This window comes from Chiroxiphia lanceolata, chromosome 2, assembly GCF_009829145.1.
Source record: "Chiroxiphia lanceolata isolate bChiLan1 chromosome 2, bChiLan1.pri, whole genome shotgun sequence".
Lineage (NCBI taxonomy): Eukaryota > Metazoa > Chordata > Aves > Passeriformes > Pipridae > Chiroxiphia > Chiroxiphia lanceolata.
Window position 1 is genome coordinate 3334440 of NC_045638.1, and position 17371 is coordinate 3351810.

General features: G+C 43.4%; 1 protein-coding gene across 1 annotated transcript; it reads left to right on the forward strand.

Moving 5' to 3' along the window:
* The first annotated feature begins 1378 nt into the window (after positions 1-1378).
* ETS2 (ETS proto-oncogene 2, transcription factor) lies at positions 1379-17049 on the forward strand. Its single transcript, XM_032678202.1, has 10 exons — positions 1379-1610; positions 5003-5074; positions 8387-8507; positions 10141-10260; positions 10709-10909; positions 11455-11538; positions 12231-12473; positions 12629-12892; positions 13554-13672; positions 15483-17049. The coding sequence occupies exons 2-10, from the start codon at positions 5003-5005 to the stop codon at positions 15696-15698; spliced, it is 1440 nt and encodes a 479-aa protein (XP_032534093.1). The 5' UTR covers positions 1379-1610; the 3' UTR covers positions 15699-17049.
* The last annotated feature ends 322 nt before the right edge of the window (positions 17050-17371 follow it).

Below are 17371 nucleotides of genomic sequence, written 5' to 3' on the forward strand. Positions count from 1 at the left end.
AAACTGTGGCTCCAGTGGACAGCCAGGCCAGGGATCTGGGTAGCACACATGGATCCCCTTGTTTGAATGCACCCAAAGTAATTATTATGATATATAATAAGTCAGTTGTAGGTAACGTGGCAAGAGCATGAGAAAAATTAGGTGGCTCCAACCTAAGAAAAGCCACCCTTGCCCCTTCCACCGAGTCTCTCCAACCCTTCAGGGGGAACTCAATTTAACAAAATAAATGTTAACAGAAAGCTACTTCATATTTTTTGTGTCATTGAGCTCCTTGCAGCTTTCCAAGGGCCACCAAATTTTCCTCAAGGTGTGAGGAACGCCAACTCTGTTTCACAGGATCTGAGATTCACAGGCTGAAGCTTTCACATTGCATCTCGTTTATATTAAGAACTCCCCAAAATAATTGTGGAAGGTGCAACATGACATAATCCCTGAAGTTCCACAGTTCCAAGTGTCACAGTTTACTTATGGAAATCACAGAATCACAGAATCACTTAGGTTGGAAAAGATCTCTGAGGTTATCCATCCCAAACTTTGATCAATCCCCACCTTCTCAAGCAGAACTGAGCTCTGAGTGCCACGTCCAGTCATTCCTTGGACACCTCCAGGGATGGAGACTCCACCACCTCCCTGGGCAGCCCCTTCATAAAATCACAGAATTATAAAATCATAGAATCATAGGATGGTTTAGGTTGAAAAGGGACCTTCAAGACCACCCATTTCCAACTCCCCCGCCGTGGGCAGGGACACCTTCCAATAGACCACGTTACTCCAAGGGTGATTAGACATTAGACACCGGAATTTCTAATTACCCTTTCTGCGAAGTAATTCCTGCTAATGCCCAAATAGACTATTTATACAGATATTCGGATTTTCAGGGGTTAACTCTCCTAATCTCATCCATCTCGCGCGGAGAGAGGCACTAATTAAAAACAAAGCACGGAAAACCGTCCGGCACGAATTATCCCGCGGAAAAAAAAAAAAAAAAAAAAAAAAAAAAAAAGATAAAATAATATCCGCCTCTCCACACGAGACAAAACTGCCTTTTCCCCCCTTTTTCCTCCCCTCGCCGCGCTTGGCATCACCGAGCCGGCGGGGCCGCGTCGGTACCAGCGGCAGCGGCGGTGGCGGCCACGACAACAAGCGAAGGGGCCGGGCTTGCGGGGAGGCGGGTCCTGCCACCTCCCCCCGCCCGCTGAAGAGCCGCTGCGAGGGCGGGAGGGCGGCACAGAGCGGGGAGGCACCGGCGGAGCATCAGCGCCGAACCGGCGGAGCATCAGCGCCGAACCGGCGGAGCATCAGCGCCGAACCAGCGCAGCATCAGCGCAGCATCAGCGCAGCATCAGCGCAGCGCCGCGGGCCGGGGCACCAGCGCGGCTCGGCCGGCAGCGCCCACGCACCGCCGGGCACCCGCCTGCCCTCCCTCCCTGCTCCCGCCCCTCCTCCTTCTCCGGGACTCTCCGCCGGGATCGGCCCCGCTGTTGTTGTTGTTGGCCGGCGCGGTCACATCGAGGATATTTTGGCTCCCCGGCGCCTCGTTGTTTTGGACTCTCTCCGTGTGCGCGGTGCCGGTGCCGCCTCCCCGGGAGCGCCGGGATATCGGGTGCCAGGTGAGGCGGAGGCGGCCGCGGGGAGGGAAGGGAAGGGAAGGGAAGAGGAGGGAGAGAGGAAGGGGGGCGGCTCGTCGGTGCGACCCCTTCCACGTCCGAGCGCCCCGACCCCTTTCCACGTCCGAGCGCCCCGACCCCTTCCACGTCCGAGCGCCCCGATCCCTTCCACGTCCGAGCGCCCCGACCCCTTCCACGTCCGAGCGCCCCGATCCCTTCCACGCCGGAGCGCCCCGATCCATCCCCGCCCGGAGGGATCGCGCCTCTGCCGAAGGGTCTCCGCGGCCGCCCGAGGGTCTCCGCTTCCCCCCCCCCGGGGATGCCCATCACAGCCCCCGCATCCCCCGGGCCCCCTGAGCGGCCTCCCCCGGGGGCGATGGTGGAGCTGCGGGCGGAGGGGAGCCGGCAGGAAGGGGTTAATGGGCAGCGCGCTCTGGATTTGGTTAGTACTTTAAAGGGACTCAAAAAAAAAAAAAAACCTTGGGCTGTGTGATCTCCCCCATCGAACTTTCATGTGGGCGAAGTGTGTCATGTGTGCGAGAAGTCATGCCGGCTCCCGGCTATCTCCCGCTTGGGGAGCTCGGGGGCTGCGCAGGGAATCAGTGCTCCGGTTGGCTCCTAACCTATTGCTAGGGAGCTGTGGTTTTGGTTTTGTTTGTTTTCTTTTTTTTTTTTTTTTTTGTCTGAAAAAATTGCCATTTAAAAGAAAAACGACAGCCAGACGCATTATCCGTACCGTCCCCCTCCAAAAAAAAAAATATACATATATATAAAAAAACCTCAAGGAAAAATAACAGTGGAGGTACATTAGATACATTGAGGGCACCAGCACGCCTCGGTTCTCCATGTGGATGCTTCCCAGCTGAATCCAGCTGTGGGCAAGCACCTGGCTGTTGCTGAAAAGAAGGCGATCAGAATTCAGGAGTATTAGTTAATAAGTGCCTGATCCTGTTGACCCTGTTCTGGTTCACCCACTCAGCTATGCGGGGGTGTTGAAGAAGGTGTCCTGCCAGTTAAACCAATTATAGCTGGCAAGCAGCAGTCATCAGCATTAGTGGAGGAGCTGGAGGTGAGGCCCAGTCACACCGGAGTGTTTTCTGAACTTAAACAGCAGCTTTCTAAGCCCAGCAGAAAGCCAGATTTTAACCCTCTGTGCAGTGAGAATCCGTGGTGCCTTTTCAGCTCTGCTTGCCTGGTGAGAACTCCGCAAGGGTTCCGGATCTCGGGGCTGGGAATTTGTGCTGCAGATGGGAGAAAGCTGGTGTGCGATGAGCAAAGGATACAGAAATTCCTTTGCTTCAGATATTTGGTTGGAGGAGGAAAACCTGGAGTGTTGCAAAACACACTGAGGATCTTCATATGTTAGTCGACTGGTCTAGTTTTTCCAAAGCTTTCCTTCCAGCAAGGCCATGGAGCAGCCTAGCATGGAGAAACAGGGACTTGGGTTAATGAGCAGTGCCATGGAATGAACACTTGGTATAAACCTTTTTTCTCAGGACCCTAAACATCTCTAAAAACACCCAAAAAAAACCAAACAAAAAAACCAGGAAGGAGAGTATCCCAGTCTTTTTAGTCAATGGGAAAATGCCTGACAGGATTTGTGGAGAGGTCAGAATTGCACACAAGTGCCAGAAATCTTATTTCTAGCCCTAGCCGGGGATCAGACCTAAACTTGCTGAATATACATAAAATATCTTCCCAAATACTCTCAAATCTCTCAGGCTTACAGCCAGTTATCCCCGGACACCAGAGCAGAATTCAAAAGCAGAAACAGAAGAGTGTTAAAAATCGCTGTATGTTTTTTTAGAAGCTGAACACAAGGATAAACAGTTGTTTAAACTGTGGCAGATTTAATGAACAGATTAGGATGCTTGCTGAGTGAGACTCATGCTGTGTAAAATTCTTTGCTGCTCAATGAGATGTGTAATTTAGATCAAATATTTGTACGTGCTGTTTGAGGTAAAAAACATCATTCAGTAGATTGCACTTTTTGGCTATTGAATGTTCTTTTCAAAGTCAGTTATCTTATTTTATTTCAATTACAAGCCTGATACTGCTGTCTGATAACAGTGAAGTTGAAATAGGCCTTTCGAGTTAAGGACTCATGTTATTTTTTTATTTTCCTATTTTTTATTTTCAAGTGATCAACTGTTTAAGAGGATGAAAGGGCTCCTTGTCATTGGCTGTTGAATGTTTTTATTTCCCTCCCTATTTATATGGACAGCTTTCGAGTGTGTTTTTAACAAGCTGGGCTTATTTTGTTAAGCTCCTGATTTGCCACCTCTTTCTGAATTTAAGATTGTATTTACTTTTTTGCCTTGTGGTAACACGGCTAATGAGAGAACTGGCTTGTAATAAGTGATCACAGTTTTGTGGAAATCTTGGTAGTGTCTTATGTGGCTATTTAAATACAAGTGCACGTTTTCAGGCAGTTTTGGGGGAGCAGGAGAGTTTAGCCCAATGCTGTGAAAAAGGGGAAGGAAAATTGTTGGGAGTGTAGCCTGATAAGGTATCATACGACACCTGAATTGCAGCATCACAATAAACCTGAACAATAGGCCATAAAACTGGCTTTATGCCTTATGTTTCATCTCTCCCATAGGTCAGTAAGAGGATATGAATCTTATCACTCTTTTCCTTAAGTGATATATGGGAGAACAAGTTACACAGGCCTCTCACAACCCTATTCCTGGTAATAAGGGCGATGTGATAAAGCTTTGACTTCAGTGGCATTAACATACTGACAGTGGTCTCATTATCAGCTGTTTAAAAAGGATATTTTACTGTTGAAACCCATTTCAATTAAAACTTAGGCCCTGTAGAGCTTTTATAAATATGGTAATCCTGTGTTTAGAAATTGTGCCAAGATAACATGGTTTGAAGGTGCTCTGCCTGGTAAAGGCAGGGGGTTCCTGGTGCTGAGTATTGGCTTCAATGGTTATTCAGAAAGGGGTGAGAGGGGTGAATGCAGTAGGTGAAGGTGTATCACTGTCACTCCTCTTCCTTCCCTTTGAAAGCCAAAATCCGAAGTGAATCATGGCCTGTGAGTGGGAATACAGTAAGCAAAAATAACACAAAGCTGAAGGCTTAAGATAATGGGTGAAAGCTGGAAAAGGTCCAAGGAAATAGATACTCGGTGGGCAAAGGAACTCTGTGGGCTTTTCAGACTTAGCAGAATCTTTGTGAAAGCTCTTCCAGTTAAAAAGCTGCTTGAGAGCAGGATGGGAACCGTGCCCTGTGTGGTTGGGATGTTGGCAATGAGGAGGAAAACTTTGCCTGTATCTCATTCCATGAGCTGTTCCGTGGTCTGCACTGGAGCAGTCGGATGCATCTGTTCACGTCTGCTTGCTTCCTGCATGGCAGTGTTTTTTCATGTGACCCCTCTCATTTTTCAGATGAGTGATTTTGGGATCAGGAACATGGATCAAGTAGCTCCTGTGGCGAACATGTACAGAGGAATGCTCAAGGTGAGTTCTCCTGAGTTGTCACCTCCTAAACCCGCCTGGGGCATCTCCCAGCTGATGAACTTATCGTGTTCTTATTGCACAGGAATTGGATAAGCCAGATTTTAACTGAAGGGCAACACAGGTTTTAACTGAAACCTTGTACCCTCTCATCTTCCACAGTATTCCCCCTGAGTTCCACAGAGGTGTGAAAAGCAGAACTGAAATAGGAAGGTGTAAATCTTGCCCCCTCAACCCTCTTCCCCAAGGAGGCTCCCTCTCTCTCTTCCCTAAATCCTAAGATTTTGAAAATGAGAGGTAGGTAAGGACTGAGCTCAAATTTGGTGGTGGTGGTGGAACCTGGGCTTAAATAAAGGTTAAAGGATGGGCACCAGGGGTGGTCTTTGTGTTTAACTTTGAGACTGGCAGAGGGCTGTTCTGATAGGACTGGTTGGGTTTGGTAAATTCCCAAGCATTGTATGGAATAAAAGTAGGTTATTCACTTACTACTTGCAACTGTTACTAATGGAAATCCATTACATTCTGAGAAAACAAAAATACTTATGAAATATATTTTAACCTTTAGAGAGTCTGTGTCTGTTATCTTGTTTTGAGAGGGATTTACAAACTGAGGTCAAATGAGCAGCAGACTAAAGATTCAGCATTTAAGGGCTTCCCTCCTCCCCATTCCTGCAAGTTGCATTTTAATCCCAGTGTCAGCTTTTCACACAGCACTGATTAATGTGAACCAAATAAAGGTTAGGGAGACTCTTTTGGCTCTCATTGGTTTTGAGTAATGTCCATGTTTTGAGGAATCAGTCAGTGAGACTGGTGTGCTGACTGCTCTGGTGTTTTGTGTCCCCTCTTAGCTTTTTTTTCTCCTCCTCACAGCAACAGTAAAATCCAAGAGATCCCCCAACTTAACAACTGTGTGCTCTGTAACACAGTGGTTGTTTTAAGCAGTTATTCAGTTATCATAGGATTGAGTCAAAGTAGAGACCTGTACTGTACTGTTTTGTAGCTGTTCACATTTATTTAATTCTGTAATAATCACTCTTAGGTTAAAAGGCCAATTAAAAGAGTTGCATAACTGATAGAACAAGCAGACTTTATTCTACACTATTTTCCCCTTTTTACTACTACTAAATCAAGAACCTGCTTAAACATTAATCTTCTCCTTTTTGAAATATGAGACTAGCACGGTATGGATTTTACTCATTCACATGCCACAGCATTTTTTCCAGTGACTCAGGATAAGGGTCAGCTATTTACACAAAATGCAGGAGTTTCCAGATTGTGTTGAAAGAACTTGCCCTTTCTTTGAGGTGCTGGTGATGACTCAGTGCTTTTATCTAGTAATGTATAAAGAATCTTTTGCCGGCAGATTTGGCAGCTCTTATTAACTTGTTTTATTCAGTTGGGGTTGGCTCTGCCTCTGCCTGGGGGGTACCTGAACCAAAGGCACACAGTTTGTCTCTGCTGGCCGGGAGGTTTCTGAACCTTTAGCCAAGGTGTGATCCTGGTTGTGGTGACTTGAAAAGTTTGGGGTTGTGGAGGAACATCAACGCTCGTTTGCTGTTCCAGGAGCGCAGTTCAGATCACTTTTTGCATCGCTGCCCTCAAAAATCTTTGCCTTGTCCTCAGCTAAATCCTCTCCTTTGGCATGAACTGGCAAACCAAGTGTTTGCCTAAAACAAAGAAGCATCTGCAAGTTTGTCTCCAGCTCCCTGAGCTGCAGTAGCTGCCATGAGCAGGCTGTGGTTTTCCAGAACAATGTTCTGTCCTCAGGTGCTTTTAAAAATCTCAGTGGCAACTTGTATCCATCTGTGCCTCAAGATATTGCAGATATGGGTTCTTTGTGACTAACAGGGAAGTTGCATAAGTTGTTTTTTTGAAATTATTTCCGCCTCTCTTAACATTCTTTCTGCCCCCCAAAGACTAAGTGGATGGGGGATCTAATAAGGTACCAGTGGTTCCAGCACACACAGTTGGCACATGTGTCAAGTTGAAAGGATTAAAGTGTTCAAAAACATAACAATATTTATTGAATGCTGTCAATACAACAATAGAATCCCCTTTTTATCTGGAACACTTTTATCAGTCCTGTTTATCCCTTTCTGGATAATGAAACTGGAAGCTTTTCACTGAGCACTTGAAAGACTTCAAAATACTGCAAAACCAGTAACTCAGAAATATAAAAATCTCAGCAAAGGAATAACCTCTTTCCTCAAGTCCTTTTAGGCTGGCTGTATAGTTTCAAGTGATGTGGTTCAGATTAATTTTTTCCTTTTTTTTTTTTTCCCCCCAACAAAAAAAAAGCTGCATAAACCTACTGTAGGTCTTGCCCCAGCAGTTGTTTTCCTATAATTTACTGCTCCTGCCTCTGCTATTAAGTGGACAGTCAATTTAAAGGGTTAAGGAAATGAGGATTTCTTTAAAATTTACCTGAAAATAAATACATATATATATATATATATATATATGTATTTATATATATATATGTGTATATATATATGTATTTTATATATATGTGTATTTATTTATATATATATGTATTTATATATATGTATTTATATATATATGTATTTATATATATATATGTGTATATATATATGTATTTTATATATATGTGTATTTATTTACATATATATGTATTTATATATATATGTATATATATATGTATTTTATATATATGTGTATTTATTTATATATACGTATTTATATATATATATGTATTTTTATATATATATGTATATATATGTATTTTATATATATGTGTATTTATTTATATATATGTATTTATATATATATGTATTTATATATATGTGTATATATATATGTATTTTATATATATGTGTATTTTTATATATATGTATTTATATATATATGTATATATATGTATTTTATATATATATGTATTTATATATGTGTATATATATGTGTATTTTATATATGTGTGTATTTATTTATATATATATGTATTTATACATATATGTATACACACACACACACACACACACACACACACACACACACACACACATATGCATTCTCTATTGTTAAAAGCCTCAATTCCAGGAAAACTGAGAATATCCTTATTTGGCTTTACTGTAACCTGCAGAACATCCACCCACCCCACGCTGGTGGCTGGGTTTTATCCACGTACAAGAAGCTGTGCCCTCACTGTGGTTCTCTTTCAAAAGCACGACTTCAAGACCGTGGTCGTTCTCGATCTCCAAATCTAGGAAACCCAGCCCAGACACTTCCTAGCAGTGAAGTTCTCGCTTCTCGAGCGAAATGCTGACGTTGCCTTTGGTTTGTTCTGTTCCTTTGCAGCGTCAGCCGGCGTTTGACACCTTTGACAGCTCAAATGCTCTTTTTGCCGGGTATTTTTTCTCGCTGAACGAAGACCAGACGCTTCAAGAAGTGCCAACGGGATTTGATTCCACTTCTTATGGTAACTCTTCGGTTTGTTCCTTTAGCCTGGTGGGCAGGGCAGGAATTTGAGGGGTCTAACTAACACCTCCTGGCTGTACTTTTACGAGTGCAACGTGAGTTTCCCTAGAAATAGTGATTTAAGTGCACAGACTCCTGTGTTCTGTCATGAGTTTCTTTGTGGATAGTTGCTGTTCTCTGTACTGAAAGGGAGTAAGAACTGGGATTCAGTAGCTTTGTAGGCTGACTCTTCACAGAAGAAGCCTTAGTAGGTGTTAAAGCAGAACTGAGAGTTTAAAAACCTTAAAGAAGTTTTGTGTGTTTTCAAACTTGCAACATCTCAACCATAATTGAGATGCGAGTTATTCTGCAAGCTCCTTTTTTTGACCCACTGGTGTTAAATCCCATTATATTTTATTCCATACCATAAAAAAATGAGATGGAGATGTTTACAGATTTTATGACTTTTATTTGTGTGTAGGACAGTATTTACCAAGAGTTCTCTACAAACCCTCGCCTAAAATGCCTGACGAAACAGGGAGCTTTGTGCAAAATGTGGATGTTTTACCTGATGCTGCTTTTATCTCCCCTTAGGGAAGGGAAAAACAAACCCCAAACCTCAGAAAACCACAGGTGCTTTGTTCTAATGTGATTCTAATCAGTCACCTGCTCTGGTCAGCAAAGCAAGTCCCAGCAGATATTAGGAAGGGTGTGGTAAAGACAGAAGTTAAGCACAGGCTGGGTCAAGTGGAGTCTGTAGATAGTCTGGGAGAGCACGAAGAGCTGCAGAAATTCATCCCTGGAAGTGTCCAAGGCCAGGCTGGACAGAGCTCTGAGCAACCTGGAATAGTGGAAGGTGTCCCTGCCCATGACAGGGGGTGGAACTGGATGAGCTCTAAGGTCCCTTCCAACCCAAACCATTCTATGATAAAACGAGGCATCTTCTGGTGAAAATTGCCCAATATGAAACACTGAGTGGAAGCCAAATTTGGCCTTAAAATGAGATCTACTCGTACATTTAAGGATCAGTTAAGTGGATTAGTGATTTACGCTGGCATTTAATGGTGCCAACTTTGTGTTCTGTTCCGTTATTTGCCCTCTGGGTACCAGCTTGTTACCAGTCACACTTGTTTGGTTCAGATGATAGAAAAAATCTGTTGAGCCATGTCCTTGGGTGATGGAGAGATGCATGGAAAGGTGTGAAATACAGAGTTAAATGGTGCAGGCTGGCTCTCCACAACCTTCCTGTCGGTTGTTTAGCTCTCAAACTAATTGAAGACTGGAGTTATAAAAGAGTCTGGGGTCAAATTCTAAGTGGCAAAATAGGAATAAGCAGTCTCATTTCCCTAAAAACCCCACCCAAAAAATAATAGTGAAGCTTCCCTGCAATGAAAGCACTTTATATAAGTACTAAGAGTAAATAAGGATCATCTATGTCATGGAAAGCTGCAAAGCTCTAATTAGTGATTCAATCTTATCAAATGAGTAGCATGGAGATTTTAGGAAGTGGATCTGTGCTCTTTGGCTCTGATTTTAAAACACTGACTTTTCAGCATCTTTTTTTATGCTTCAAATGGCAAAACCCCCTGTCTTCCTCCACTGGCTTGAAATGTAATGTATCTTTTTCTCCCCTCCACCCCTTTTCTTTCTCCCAGAGTCCAACAACTGTGAATTGCCTCTGTTAACCCCGTGCAGCAAGGCTGTGATGAGTCAGGCCTTGAAAGATACTTTCAGTGGTTTCACAAAGGAGCAGTGTCGGCTGGGTATCCCAAATAGTAAGTGTTTTGCTATTTATAAGAGCCCCTTTTTTTTTTTTTTTTTTTTTTTTTTTTAATGCTAAGGGGGGGAGGCTGAATAGCAGCTCTTTGAAAAGAGAAAGGGTGATGTCAGTAGGAAACACAAGAATGGATCCTATGTGAATCTGGCACAGCTTGACTTGGAAAGCCCAGGCTTGCTGGTGTTAAAAAAGGGTGCATGGAGAGCTCATGTTTTGGCAGCATGAGAGAGAATCAGCTATGCTGAGGACATCCAAGTGAATGCAGAAGGAAAAGAGAGGACTGTGGGGTTTTTAAATTCAAGAACACATTCATTCTGAATTTGTTGGGAACTAAGTAACTTGTGTAAACAAATTTATTTTTTAAATTCACCGCTTTCTAATGAGGATCATTTGGCAAAGGTCAGGATTTGTCTCTAAATTCTCTAAATGTCCTTTCTGTCTTGCAGATCCCTGGCTGTGGACTGAACAGCAAGTTTGCCAGTGGCTTTCATGGGCTACCAATGAGTTTAGCTTGGCAAATGTGAACTTCCACCAGTTTCTTATGAGTGGCCAAGACTTGTGCAACCTGGGCAAGGAGCGTTTCCTGGAACTGGCACCTGACTATGTGGGTGATATTCTGTGGGAACACCTGGAACAGATGATAAAAGGTAGTTAGAGAGCCAAAAAGAGCTTTTTGGTTTAGGGCTCTGTTGGCAGAAACAGATATGGGACTCTACCTCAACACCAGTTTCACTATGAAGAGCTTTTATTACATATAAACTGTAAAACTTGGTTACTATTATCTGAACTGCTAATATGTCCTTGATATGCAAGGCTGAGTACCTATTGTGGTCAGGTTTTATTTGGGAAAAATCATTGAAATAAATGAGCTTAGGATAAGACCACTCTAAATACCTCATTAAAAAAAAAACAAACAGTTAACCAAGAGTTGGACCTTGAAACACACACTGCAATTATTGTTGTTTATCAGTTTTATGTTAAAATTCAATTGGTGTGATGGTTTTCAAGCCTATTGGAAGTTGGTTGGGTATTTTGGGGTGGTTTCTGTCAAGAGAAAGAATGCAATATTGTGTTAGTAAAATTTTTGTGAGTGTTGATCCCGAAATACTCAAAAGATTCAGAAGCTTTTCATGGCACACGGGTCATATCTTTAAAACTATAACCCCAAATTTCCTTTTTCTCCTCTCCCCAGACAGCCAAGAGAAAACACAGGATCAGTATGTGGAGAACTCTCATCTCACCTCTGTTCCTCACTGGGTCAGCAATAATTCCTTAAGTAGGTATCTTTTAGAAATTGTCTTTTTTTTTTTTTTTTTTTTTTTTTTACATCTTTCAGTTACTTCCAAGGGTGTCACAGATTCCAGTGTAAAAACAAAAAGCACCAGAATAGTTCCTGTGCTTGAGGAGAACATTTGAGTTCAATTGCTGCAGCCTTCTTTCCTTGTATTGTTTAATTGTCATCTAATTTATATCGGAAATCTTTTGAAGAGCAAAGGCTTGGAGAAAATTAAATTTCCTCTTGGAATGCCAAACCCTCCATCTGTGGAGCAGAATGACCACTCCCATCTGTAGAAAACAGAGGCAAAAACTACCATTTACTGGGAAGCAGCAAGAGTTTTATGTTGAGGCTTTTTGAAGGCTGTGGAAGTGCAGTGGAGCTTTTGGAAGTGTGTGGGATGCAGTGCTGCCTCCCTCAGATTGTTTGATTGATGTTGTATTTTATTCTGCCACAATCTTCAGCTCAACCTGATTACACCACTTAATGGTGAGGGCCTTACTCAAAACCACCTTAAACTTCCCCCTTTTTCCTGTAGCCCTGTTGTTTCCTTGGAGAACAAACAATAGACATTTGTGGCTGGCAGGTTATAGGGGGAGATTTGCAGAATCTGATTTGGTGTATTTAGTGTATTAGTTTGTTTAAGGGTCTGCAGGGAAAAATAATCTAATTCTTTCATTTCTTGTTTTCAGCTGTTAATGTAGATCAGAACTCCTATGGAATGCAAATGCCTGGATACCCTAAAGCCCTCAGTTATCCCAAACCCAGCCTCCTGACTGACGTCTGTCAGAGTTCCACAGCACCGAATCTCCTCAATCCAGAACAAGAGTTTTCATTGTTCCCTAAAGCCCAAGCAGATGCTGTTGGTGTGAACTACTGCACAGTAAACCAGGATTTCCCAAGGAACAACCTGAATTTGCTGATGGATAATTCTGGTGAGTCGTTATCTTGCATGACAAACAATGGTCCAGGGCCATGTTCTGAATGTGTTTTGCTCCTTTGCATAATTTATATGTGCAGGGTGGATTGAGAAGGAGGGGAAAAAACCCACCAACAATTCACAATTTTTATTTTTTTTTATTTTATAAAGGTAAGCTGAGAGAACACGAGTCCAGTGACAGTGGTGCAGAAAGCTATGAAAGCTCAGATTCCATGTTGCAGTCCTGGAACAGCCAATCTTCCCTGGTGGATTTGCAGCGTGTGCCATCCTACGAGAGTTTTGAGGATGACTGTAGCCAGTCCTTGTGCCTGAGCAAACCTACAATGTCTTTCAAAGACTATATTCAAGAAAGGAGCGATCCTGTGGAGCAAGGGAAACCAGTTATACCAGCAGCCATCCTGGCTGGCTTCACTGGTAAGCTGTGGAGCAAAATGGTCACTCCTCTTCTTGAGGTGACATCAGTATTCTCCATAAGTGTGTGCCATGGGGGTAGAGACCACTAGTCAGGAAGATTTTCAGTTTTAAATGTCACTAAACAAAGCCTCATAGGATTATCCAGCCCCAGCAAGAACAGGCAGGTGTGTCAGGACACGTGAAGATCAAATACACTTGTTGATCTGTTTGAAAAAGAGGGAAACTGGGACAAAATCTCCCACATTTGGGAATTTCCGCCGGTGTTGGCTTGCCTGCTAAAGCCTTATTCCCGTAGTCCTTGCTGAAATTGGTTTGTCCTCCAAAACGTTTGCCAAGCCAAGGAGTGCAGGACAAGCCCTGGAGCTTGAAATGCAGCTGGTTGGGAGGTGGGAGTGAAGGATGAGGGATCCATATGAAAGAGAAGGACCCAGCTTGAGTCAAATCCTGTGTTTCCATGAAAAAGCTGACTTGCTTTAATTTTAACACGTTTAGGAGGTTTGTGCTATAGAGTAAAACCTTAGGTTTCTTTCTGATTTTAAAAAGAGATAAATCAGAGTAATTGCAAGATCTGTTCTGTGATATGAGCCTGGTCACATGCACGTGGTTGTGGTGAGAGCTTGCAGAAGTATTAATTATGCTTTCTCCCTCTCTCTGCCAACAGGCAGTGGACCTATACAGCTGTGGCAATTCCTGCTGGAATTACTGACTGACAAGTCCTGTCAGTCATTCATTAGTTGGACAGGAGATGGATGGGAATTTAAACTTGCTGATCCAGATGAGGTATGTGGCTAATTGTGGTGAACAGAAAGATTTAGGGTCTGAACTGCCACCTGAAATGAAGTATTTTGGGAACTTATAACTTTGGTCATTAAAAATAAATAGGATGCACTTTCATTTTCTGATACTGTTATCAGTAGGGGAGTTATTTTATTGAGAGGTGGGATATAAAGTCCACTGAAGTCTTTTTATTAAAAAGAGGGAGGAGGGATAAATAATTAACTCCAAGGAACTTCATATCATTCACTTCTCAGTTAAAGAGCTGTCCTGTGCTGCTCAGTAGCAAATCAGTGGTGAAATGCTGTTTTCCTGAGAGAGCAAACAATGTGCCAGAGTTCCAGAAGTCTTTGGACAATGCTCTCAGGCACATGGTTGAGTTTTTGGGGTTGTCCTGTGCAGGGCCACAAGTTGGACTTTGATTCTTGTGGGATGCTTCCAACTCAGGATATTCAGTGATATTTTTTTTTTTGAGGTTGTCCTGTGCAAGGCCAGGAGTTGTGTATGGATGACCTTTGTGGGACCCTTCCAATTTGGGGATATTGAGTGATTCTGGGGGTTGTCCCATGCAGAGTTGGCAGTTAGACTTTGATGACCCTTGTGGGACCCTTATAACTTGGGTTATTCAGTGATTTTTGGAGTTGTCCTGTGCAGGGCCAGGAGTTGGACTTCGATGATCCTTGTGGGAGCCTTCCAGCTCAGGATATTCAGTGTCTCCCCTTAAGAAATTCCTTAAGGCATTTCAGTGAAATTCCTTTAAAATTTGGCCTCCTCAAGCACGTTCCGGCCCATCCACCTCAAACTGGTATCACTTTTCAGTGACATTTGCTATCAGCTGCTTCCTCCTGAAGTTGCAGCTGACAATTGTCTCAGAGCACGTTGTGCTGTGGGGGTTGGTCACCAATTCTTCTCCTGAAGTTGCTGCTGACAATTGTCTTGGAGCATGTTCTGTTGTGGGGTTGGTCACCAATTCCTCTCCTGAAGTTGCTGCTTAACAATTGTCTCAGAACGTGTTCTGTTGTGGGGTTGGACATCAATTCTTCTCCTGAAGTTGCAGCTGACAGTTGTCTCAGAGCAGATTGTGGTGTGGGGGTTGGTCACCAGTTCTCCTGAAGTTGCTGCTGACAATTGTCTCAGAGCATGTTCTGTTGAGGGGTTGGTCACCAATTCCTCTCCTGAAGTTGCTGCTTAACAGTTGTCTCAGAGCACGTTCTGTTGTGGGGTTGGACACCAATTCTTCTCCTGAAGTTGCTGCTTAACAATTGTCTCAGAGCACGTTCTGTTGTGGGGTTGGACATCAATTCTTCTCCTGAAGTTGCAGCTGACAGTTGTCTCGGAGCAGGTTGTGTTGTGGGGGTTGGTCACCAGTTCTCCTGAAGTTGCTGCTGACAATTGTCTCAGAACATGTTCTATTATGGGGTTGGACACCAATTCTTCTCCTGAAGTTGCTGCTTAACAATTGTCTCAGAACGTGTTCTGTTGTGGGGTTGGACATCAATTCTTCTCCTGAAGTTGCAGCTGACAGTTGTCTCGGAGCAGGTTGTGTTGTGGGGGTTGGTCACCAATTCTCCTGAAGTTGCTGCTTAACAATTGTCTCAGAGCATGTTCTGTTATGGGGTTGGACACCAATTCTTCTCCTGAAGTTGCTGCTAACAGTTGTCTCGGAGCACGTTGTGTTGTGGGGTTGGTCACCAATCCCTACCTGAGGCCGGGACACCCAAAGCAAACGAAACGCTCCGAGGAAACGACCTTAAGACTTGCATTTTATCAGAAAACCCTGACGCTCATAAACCCTTTTTTCTGGCTTTCCTTTCAGGTGGCCCGGCGGTGGGGGAGGAGGAAAAACAAGCCCAAGATGAACTACGAGAAGCTGAGCCGGGGCCTGCGCTACTACTACGACAAGAACATCATCCACAAGACGTCGGGGAAGCGCTACGTGTACCGCTTCGTCTGCGACCTCCACAACCTGCTGGGCTACACGGCCGAGGAGCTCCACGCCATGCTGGGCGTCCAGCCCGACACCGAGGACTGAGCCCCCCGCCCCGGGGAGAGGGGGGGAAAGACCACCTGGTGTGGGGACTCCGTGTGGGAAGGGAGCCTGTTCTCCCGGCCTGTGCTCCGGCCGGGGCGCCGCTCTTGGGGGAATCGGGACCTTGGCGGGTGCGAGCGCCGGAGGGAGGTTTTGGGCCTCTGGGTGTTGTCGGTCGGCGCAGCCCCCCCTGGATGTGTGGCGGGGACACGGAAAACGCTCTGGGACGCTCTGGGATGCGGCGTTCCCGCCGTGCAAAAGGCGTTTTCGGCTACTTTTAACGCCGCCCTGTAAATGGAGGGGTGGCTTTAAAACCAAAGGTTGGGGTGTGGAGAGACCAGCGGTGCAGCAGAAGTGTTGCTCAGATGTTTTTAAGACGCCGTCACTGCTTACGTCGTGCATCTTTATCGCGTAAAGATTATCGTTGCATCTTTATTTAAAAACGAAAAGCTAATTTATTTGAAAACGAGCAGCGAGGAAACCGATAGTACTTTTGTTTCAAAGCACGTTTTATTATTATTATTATTATTGTTATTCCTGCTCCAGGAATGTGCTGCACAGGTACATAAGCACTCCGTGTCCAAAACCAGATGTAGCAACTGTTAACAAAAAAAAAAAACCCAACAAAACCAACAAAAAAACAACCCACCCTTTAAAAGGAAAGGGAAGGAAAATCATACCATTTCAATATTGATTTTATATATATATATATATTCTGTGATTCCTTTGGAAACTCTAATGTTCCTATTTAACAGATACTGTATAGTGTAAATTAAACTAATTGTATGTGTGGTTTTGAAATAGGACGAATGTAAACTTATCAGATGTGGGGGGGGGGGTTCATGTTTGTCTAGGATATACAAACTTCTGCAAATATTTAATTGGCCTGAGAGACAACAGAAGTGCTCAGTATGCATGAATATGGGGGGGGAGGGAGGGAGGGCTGGCTCAGAGTTTGCCAAAGCTGGCAATTCTTTGTGCACTTTGGCATTTTTACAGGAAACTAATGTTGTATTCTGGGACATAAAAGGGCCTGTTTGTGGTTTCTTCTATAACTGAAAGTGAAAATATGAATATGGATAAAATTACCTGTTTTTTTTCTTTGTAAATGGCATATGTTTTTTCAACTTCTATGCATGTACTTTTAAACAAAAAAAAAATTTATATACGAGCCTTATTTTTTCAGTTCACTTGTCTCTTCTTCCTGCAGTTTATTCTGTATGATTAAAATATGAATTCTATTTTTGGAAATAACTGTGACTCCTTTTCAAAGATCAGGAGGGTTTTATGTAGCAGCTATTTTTACTGCAAAAAAAAAAAAAAAGAAAAAAAATCACTGGAAAAACGTACTTTGTAAGAAAGCTTTATTTTTTATCTGAGCTTGATGTACATTTAAATGTGTTGTACAGTGTGAGGGGTTTAAAAATATGAGTCTTCATTAAAACCTCTTGAAAAGAAAATGGTGTGTGTGCTTTTCCATTTGAAGGGAGTTCCTTTCTTTATTTTTTGTTCGTTCAACCCTTGTTCACCTAAAACCTCTGCAGGATGAAAACAATAACCCCAAAAACCCCAAACCAGTCAGAATTAAAGGTTGTTGGAGAAAATACTGCAATAGTGCATAGGCTGGTGGGCTTGAGCCAAGCTAAATATGTGCAACCACTCTGTGTTTAGATATA

Coding starts and splice junctions, on each gene's coding strand:
- ETS2 (XM_032678202.1), top strand. CDS start 5,003: ATGAGTGATTTTGGGATCAGGAACATGGATCAAGTAGCTCCTGTGGCG. Junction 10,261..10,708: donor TCGGCTGGGTATCCCAAATA/GTAAGTGTTTTG, acceptor TCTGTCTTGCAG/ATCCCTGGCTGTGGACTGAA. Junction 12,474..12,628: donor TTTGCTGATGGATAATTCTG/GTGAGTCGTTAT, acceptor TATTTTATAAAG/GTAAGCTGAGAGAACACGAG.